This window comes from Zingiber officinale, chromosome 5A (assembly GCF_018446385.1).
Source record: "Zingiber officinale cultivar Zhangliang chromosome 5A, Zo_v1.1, whole genome shotgun sequence".
In the NCBI taxonomy this organism is placed as follows: domain Eukaryota; kingdom Viridiplantae; phylum Streptophyta; class Magnoliopsida; order Zingiberales; family Zingiberaceae; genus Zingiber; species Zingiber officinale.
The window spans coordinates 136772200-136780957 of NC_055994.1; the positions used below are offsets into that span (position 1 = coordinate 136772200).

Consider the following 8758-nt stretch of genomic DNA (forward strand, 5'->3'; position numbering starts at 1 on the left):
GGAGGAGACGTTGGCGGCCTCCGGCACATCTGGTCCGGAAGTGCCCGTCCGATCGGCGGTCCTTGCCGCTGAGGAAATTGAACGAGCAGCTTTCTCCGATCAGTGCCTCTTGCGCGTATTTTCGAGCGGCGTCTCCGATAGCGAGCCTTCCTCTGGAGTGGACCGAGTGGTCAGGAGTTCTGCGAGCGACGCACCAATCGCCGCTCCTTCGATAGGCGCCAGACTCGACTCCCCACTGGCCTCTTGAATGCCGACGAGCCCGCGCTCGGTGGGTGTCTGCTCTGGAAGATCGTCCGGTCGAAATCCGCGCTCGGCCAAAACTTCGACCACTACTTTGTCGACGTCGGCGTTGGCGTTGGTAAGTTTCGATTGCCCAACCAAACGTGCTCTCATCATGATGTCGGCTATAAAATAAAGAAAGAAATCAGTTAGACAAAGAGAAAAGAAGCGGATGAACAGTTTACCTAAGTTGACAGGCTCGGATGGGTTGATCGGGCTCAGACTGAAGAGTGCCAGAACTCCTTCCTCCAACAACTTACGAATATTGAACTTCTGACCGGCCAGCATGGAGGCAGCATGTAAGTAGGCCGGAGTGCTCTTATAATGGGGCAGTGAAGGTTGGGGCCCCAACGAAAGTTGCCAAGTGGTCTGGAAGAGTGGCCGATCGGGAAAGTGAACAAAAAAGAAATACTCTCTCCAATGCTTATTGGAGGAAGGTACCCTGTCAAAAAAGACCAGGCCAGGGCGAGCCTACAAGAGGAAGGTGTCTGGCTGATCGGAGAGCTTTGGGTAATAAAAGTAGTGAAAACCTGAAGGGGCCAGAGGGATGCGATGCAAGCGAAACAAGATAATTACCTCGCACAAAAGGTGAAAAGAATTTGGGACTAACTGGGAAAGGGATAAGCTAAAATATTTACAAACATTTACGATAAAGGGATGGAGGGGGATCCGTAGGCCGACAGCAAACTGGTCCCGGAAGAAGCAGACACAGCCTCTCGGCGGAGTGAACGGCCGATCGGTGGCCAACGGAACGTGGATCTCATAGCCAAGAGGAAGTTCAAAGGTATTCGCGAGAGCCCTAGCATCGTCCTCGTCAAACTTAGACTTCATGATGTCGTACCAAGGACTCGATGCGGGGGTCGAGGGCTGCGAGGTGCTGGCCATGGTAGAAGAAATAACCAAGAAGAGCCGGGGAAAAGCGAAGGAAATGGGGCAAAGGATGGGTAAAAGAGTTCGCCGGAGGGGTGTCAGAGATGGTAGAATAGAAGACGGTTACAGAAGGAAATAACGAACTCATCGGGGGCAGGAACAATGAGAGAAGCAGAAGGATTCGCAGAGAAACACTGAGGAAGTCGCCGGAAATAAGAACGATGAGTAAAGGTGGGGGGAAGGCTGCGGCTGCGCGCTTATAGACGTCAAGAGGCAAGGCTAAGCCGTCCGATCGGTAGCACGAATACCTAGAGGCAAATCTGGCCGTCAAAATTCAAAACGCCAAGGGTCACGTCCCATCTTGTCACCTCAAGCATGCGGCGACAGGCGGTGACACGTGGCGTGCACTCGTAGGGCGGTTGTCAGAATGATTAAGGAGGCATGCTCAGCATTAACACCTCAGATTGGTGCGGGTTCTAAGAGATTTTGCTAATAGGAAAGGGGAAGTGCCAAGACAACGGTTCTACGGGCTGAGCGAACAAGAATAGCAGACTCCTGGTTAGACGCCCCTCATACTGACCAATCAGCCCGCTGAAGGCATCACCTCGAGAACAAAGAAGCATAGCCGACCGAAACATCGATCAAAGAGTAATATTTTTGCACCATTTCGTCCAGTCAGTTGGACTTGCAGCCTCCTTCGACTAGACTTAAAGGGGAGACATGTAATCCGGAAATGACCCAGGGAGTACGCAGGAGGGCCCACCTCCGAGGAAGTTTGGGGCTTCGGTAGGCGTCAAGGTCAGGGGGGTCAACTAATTGACCAGCCGACCGAAAAGCTCTCCATCGCTGATCAGCCGATAGAGTTCGGTGAGAGACGGTCGAGCTTACAGCGCACAAAGGCAAATGATACTCTAGCCGATCAGCCGCGGCACACCGACCGAACCAGTCGAGGAGAGTCTGGTCAGACTAGTGGCCGACAAACAGGAACAGTAGGGGCACGTGCCTACATCCTTTTGAGAGTTAGTGCCGCCGACGATCGACGCAGATGGACAGAAAATCGAACGGCAAGACAGAGAATCGTACGGGGGAAGCTTCCGCCGCCTCTGCAGAGATATGCCCACCCCGTTATGGTAAGGTGTCAGGGACACCTTCTCGATGCTAGCTTTTAGGGGAAGCTTGGGAAAGCGTGTCCACTCGGGAAGCGTGCAATCTACTCATCGAGGCTTTATATAAGAAGGGAGATCGTCCTCCGCGGAGGTACGCAGGATACATCTCTGGAAGCTACTATTCATCACTTTCTTTTCGCTCCTATCTTCACTTGCCGATGTGTGACTTGGGCGTCGGAGAGTCGTCGCCGGGAACCCCCTCCCGGCTTGGCACTAACGACTTGTGGTTGTAGGAGCATAGGATTATCAGCGAAGACGAAGAGTCACCTCAGGGTTACTTCCCGGTGGTCATCTCCTCAACTTCGAGGCAGGATCAATTATTATTATGCCTAACTTACTTCTTCATTAATTGCAAATTTAATTTGGCAATGAAAAAAAATTCATTGTTACTCAAATAAATTTTATTAGTCACTGATTATTCATTTATCGTTGATAGAGTGTTATACTATAAAATAAAATTGTCCAAATTTAATCACAATAATTATATGAATAATTTTAATTAAATTAATAAAAAAATATTTGATTAAATTAAATATTTTATATATAATAATTTGATTAAATAAAATAAAATATTTTTCCCCCATTTATAGCTACGCGTTACTTTCTTCATAAATTATAATGAGTTTTAGATACTCGGAGTTACGTACCTTTGAGAGATGGTAGCACTGGGTCCCGCTTATATTCCAGTTAGAGAGCAGGTAGCTGTGAGTTAAAAATGACGTAACAGAGTAGGTGAGGGCGGCTCGCACATAACGCCTTCCTTCTTCACACCGAAAACGAATTCCCAGGCAGCGCCTCCTTCTTCTCCGCTTTCCAAATCCCACGCTTTCCGAACTTCTTTACCGTCCTCCTTCGATTAGAGAGAGAGAGATCGTGTGCGCGCGCTAAAGATGGTGGTTGGAGACGAGAAGTTTTGATCGCTCTTCTCCTGCCTGCCTCTGGTCCGCGCTAAAGTTTGTTATTTGACCTCGTCCTCGGAGACATCTGAGGCGCTTTTGTGTGGGTGTTGGAGCTGGGCGTTCTGGTTCTCGGCGGATCGAAAGAAGAATTAGGATGGACGAGAGCAAAGTTTTGCACTTGGGGATGCTGCGGGCAGTGCTCGCCATCCTGCAATGGTGGGGCTTCAACGTTTCTGTGATCATCATGAATAAGTGGATCTTTCAGGTTATATTTCTTTGGCCTCCATATCTTTCGCTTAAAAGTAGGGATTTTTTGTTTTTGTTGTTCGTCCAAAAGGCATAAGGTGTTTTGTTTTATTGACCGATTGTTACAGGGTACGTGTTTGTTCCTATATACTGTGTCTCGTCTGTTCCTTTTGCTCCTGAATGAAGTTATTCTTTGTATTTTTTTTTCTTTTGTCTTTATTCATTGCTTACCTTTTCGTGAGGGTTTATAAAGGCGCATTTATAAGATAATTTCGTTGAGAGTTAGCAATCTTTTTGTCGGGATGAGAGTTAGAGTTCCAAGAATTGGTAGAAGTTAAAGTTAAATACTTGTGATCAAAACGGTAGACTACTTGATAAATACTTGTGAGGGAAGTATTTCCTGTTCGATTTGCTGCTGAGCTACATCCTGCGTTTTGAAAACTGATACTCTTGTTTCCCTATTTAAGGATGCTTTGTGGAATCGAAGCACAAGCTTGCTAAATGTAAGCTGAACAATATAATCGGTTGAGTTAAAGTTGGGAATTGGATATTGCGATCCATATCTTGATGAGGCTGATACCTCGCAATGATCATATATTTCAAATTGATGAATGCAAATTTAAAATTCTAGGTTCGACTTTCAGATTATTTTTCAATTTTTTTAAGAGAAAGGAATAGATCTTTGGGAAGGATAAGTCTGTCTTTCAACAACATCTATATACTCCTGATTTTTATGTCATTATTAAGAATTAGTTTTTTCTTCTCTTTTATATTGTTAAGTTATTATTTGCTAGTCTGATATCCAAATTTACCAACTGTGAGACCAATCCAACCAATCCAACCTTTATATATCCTGTTGATACTTTCACAATGCATATTAAGAGAAAAGTTTGCACAGTAAATTGAAGATTTATTTGGAGTTTAGAATAATGTTCTCTGATTAAAAGATACAAACATTATAATATGGAGTAATGTAATTCCTAATGGTTCTTGTTACTTGTGTGTCCAAACAGACTAGTATATGATGTGATGTTTTGTCAATTATCATATTTACTATTGAAGATTCATCATTCACTAATCACCATAGCTGCCAAGAAACTATCCACATTACCTATCTTGAGAATGTCAAAATAATTTCTAGGTTTCAATTTCTAAATTGAATGGTCTAACCAGAAAATCTATTTTGCAGAAATTGGATTTCAAGTTTCCTCTAACCGTATCATGCATTCATTTTGTATGCTCTACTGTTGGAGCATTTGTTGCAATCAAATTTCTTAAAATTAAACCACTTATCGAGGTAAAATATCAAGATCGTTGGAGGAGAATATTCCCAATGTCCTTTGTGTTTTGTATCAACATTGTATTGGGAAATGTCAGCTTGCGTTATATTCCTGTTTCATTCATGCAAACAATAAAATCCTTCACTCCTGCAACAACAGGTAACTGTGTTCTTTTTTCTTTTCTTTTGATGGTTTTCATTCTAATTATGAAATTTCACATTGCTTGTATCTTAACTAAAGTATATGTTTATAACAGTGATTCTTCAGTGGCTAGTATGGAAGAAAATGTTTGAATGGCGCATATGGGCTTCATTGGTGCCCATTGTTGGGGGTATTCTTCTAACGTCTATAACTGAGCTTAGCTTCAATGGTCTTGGATTTTGTGCTGCATTGCTTGGGTGTCTTGCCACATCTACAAAGACAATTCTAGCAGAATCTCTTCTTCATGGATATAAATTTGACAGGTAATAGTGATCATCTGTAATTGCCTCTTCACTATGTCAAAAATTGTTCTTTTCCATCACCATCATGATCAAGTTGGGTTTGTCTTAGGCATTTGAGATTTGCTACAAGAATCTTATCCCTATGTGGAAGACTATATCTCAGAGATATTGATGGTAAAAATAAGTGCTCCAAATTTCTACTTTCTTTTTCCCCCTTTTTACATTGCCACCTTCTTAGCTAAGGTTTGGCAACTACAGTCATGGTTTGCAGTTGAGAGCAAACTTTAATGAGAATAGGGATTTTAGCAAGAGGGATCACAAAGGAAGAACTACCTTGGAAGGGCACAATTTGGAGGGAAGGTGGAAGAGGGGAGTGTGTTGGGCAATAAAGCAAGAGACTTCCCATCTACTAGGGACTACCTAAGGGATGAGCAACCCTAATAATTTCCTTTTACAGTCTCAAATTGCTCTCCAATCTGTGCATAGTCATGGGATGATTTGTTTGGGAAGAAAGTTCATGGTTTTAATCTCTCCATCTTTCTTTCTTCCCTGAACTATCCGTCCAAGTAAACATGATTTTTTAGTCACCTCACCTACTTTCTCTCCCATTGTTGCTTACTTCCCATATTTTTCTTCAAGGAAACCAAGCCCTCATTTCTTTATGTTTCCTTTTATGACACAGGGCCTTCTAGTATTTTCTTCTATGCTTCAATTCTATTTCCATGATTTTTGTAAGGATTGTTGATCCTATGAGCTTGTATAATGTTTAATTCATTCTCCTTGGCACATTGATCCTATGAGCTTTTATCTCATCGTCAACTGCCAGTGTTTCATCTGTCTCAATCTCAACAAATGCTTTGAACACAACTAGCATGACTACCCTGCAATGTTTTGAAGGAAAACTCAGCAGATTTCTGTTTTCCATGAAGTTGCTGCATGTCTGATAAACCTCCTTGGCGAACAGCGACTGATATGCATATCTCTGCAAAGCTAAGATTTTCAATTCTCACCTTCTCTAAACTAACACAGCCTTTATTTCTTCTATGTAGCATAAACACTGTCTACTACATGGCACCCTATGCGACCATGATATTAGCTATACCAGCAATGTTGATCGAAGGGGCCGGAGTCATGAACTGGATATACACACATCAGTCTATTTATTCATCGTTGGTCATCATTTTTAGCTCAGGAATACTAGCTTTTTGCCTCAACTTCTCGATCTTTTATGTCATACACTCTACCACAGCAGTTACATTCAACGTAGCTGGCAACATGAAAGTGAGTGATGATCCAAACTCAATTCTTTATCTCTTTTCATAGTATATTTTGATTGTTCAACTCAAAATAGTCTGTTATGATCGTTCTCTAATGAAATATGAATGCGAACTCAGGTTGCCGTTGCGGTGTTAGTGTCATGGCTTATCTTCAGAAACCCCATTTCTGCTATGAATGCTTTTGGATGCGCGGTGACCTTGCTGGGGTGCACATTTTACGGGTACGTTCGACATCGGTTGTCTCAGCAGGCCGCCATTCCTGGAATGCCACGAACACCGCGCACCCCTAGGGGTCGAATGGAGATGATTCCCATTGTGAATAACAAGCAAGACAAAGCTTGATGGAGAGAAGTTGATGGTTGGTTCATGGTGCTGCTTCATTTGGTTCATGGTGGTTGTCTGATTCTGTTCGGGCAGGTTGACAAATTATACAAACACGGGTAAAAAAAATTTATAATAATTTTTATGGAAAATATGTGTAAACAGAGGGAGGTCTAGACGGCCAAATTTTACTGAAAATAATGAATTAAATACAAGCAAATTTGATAACATAGCAATTAAAAATCATCTGCTGCTAGTTTATGTAATTTGTAAAATATTTTTATGTAGTTTTTTGAAATTAAAATTGTATTATTTTAGAGTAGTTTTGATTAAAATTAAGTTAAAATGATTTTGAATAAAATTGTATCATTTTGGAATAGTTTGAATTAAAGTTGGTTAAAATTGATTTAAGGTGGTGCAACCGGTCAACATGTTGAAGATCGATTTTTTAATGTGAATAAATTATATTTTAAATTTGCACGATAGTCGAATTAGGAAAAACTGATTTATAGATTATTAAAATAAAGAAATATATGGGTTTAGGATTTAACTATAATTATTTTTAAATAATTTTAATAAAGTTTAAATAATTTTGATAAGTTAATAATTAATAATGATTTATGTGTATTATTTTTATTAAAATAAATAATTATTTTTTAAAATTGTAGCATCTGTCAACGTAATTTTTTTTTTATAAAAGAGTGGTTCATAGTAGTTGTAATTAAATTTTAAATTTTAAATTTTAAAATCTTCAACTCTAAATCTTAAATTTTAAATATTATTATATCAAAATAATTTTAGGCCAAAATTATTTAAATTTTATAAAAATATTTTAAATTAATCAAAATTATTTTAAAATAATTATAACAATTACTTTAATAATTTAAGTTATAGAATAGTTTGTACAATAATATTAAAAGTAAGGCACAACATGTAACAATTATTTAGTAACTTTTATACGTTGTAATAACTACTTAGTAGTTTATACGATAACAGCCATTTGCTGCTACAATACTATTAGATAAGAGGTATTCTGGAAATAAAATTTCTAATGGGGACATTCTTTTTTCTCCTTTTTTTGTATTTTTTTTTAAAAAAGAACATCATTTTCGATGATTTGCATAAACTTGGAGCACCCCATTTCTCCCATAAAATTACACACACTGTGCATGATATTGACGATAAAATTCACATATTATTAATGATAGTATATGATATATATAAATACCTTTATAAGTGAAAATAAAAAAATACATAAATTAGGAAAACAATAAGTATTTCCTAATAATAATTATTCTCTAATAACTAGAAAACAAATAACTATTTTCTAATAATAATTATTCCCTAATAACTAGGAAACAAATAACTATTTACTTATAATAATTATTTTCTAATACGCCCTCTCAAGATGGTGTCCCAGAAATGACACCAATCTTACTGCAAATAGCAAACAACCGAGGTTGAGAAAGCGACTTTGTAAGTGCATCAGCCAACTGATCCTCAGCAGGAATATGAGTAACTCGAAGTTCGGAGGCCTGCACCAGATCACTAACAAAGTGATAGTCAATAGCCAGATGTTTCATCTAAGAGTAAAAAATAGGATTAGCTGAAAGATACGTGGCACACAAAGTATTAGTAAAAAGCATAGCAGGTGTAGTAACCGGAAGAAACAGATCTGTCAAAAGTGACTTAATTCATTTGATCTCAGTTGTTGTAGAGGCAATGACATGATATTCAGCCTCAGTCGAAGAGCGTGCAACCGTGCGCTATTTGGTAGATTTCCAGGAAACTGGATTAGCACCTAGAAAAATAATAAATGCACCCGTAAAACACTGATCATCTGGATCTCTTGCCCAGTCTGCATCGGAGAAACCATGAAGAGTAAAAGGTGTATCCGCAAAAAGGCAAATTCCAAGATCCCTAGTACCATTGAGATACTAAAGTAGACGCTTCACAGCACCCCAATACGTCTCTGAA

General features: G+C 39.7%; 1 protein-coding gene across 1 annotated transcript; it reads left to right on the top strand.

Annotated features, from left to right (window-relative positions):
* Positions 1–3060: 3060 nt before the first annotated feature.
* On the top strand, positions 3061–7024 carry LOC121982004 (UDP-galactose transporter 1-like). Its single transcript, XM_042534844.1, has 5 exons — positions 3061–3479; positions 4650–4899; positions 4997–5204; positions 6233–6464; positions 6578–7024. Exons 1-5 carry the CDS (start codon positions 3369–3371, stop codon positions 6800–6802), a joined length of 1026 nt encoding a protein of 341 aa, XP_042390778.1. The 5' UTR covers positions 3061–3368; the 3' UTR covers positions 6803–7024.
* Positions 7025–8758: the final 1734 nt, after the last annotated feature.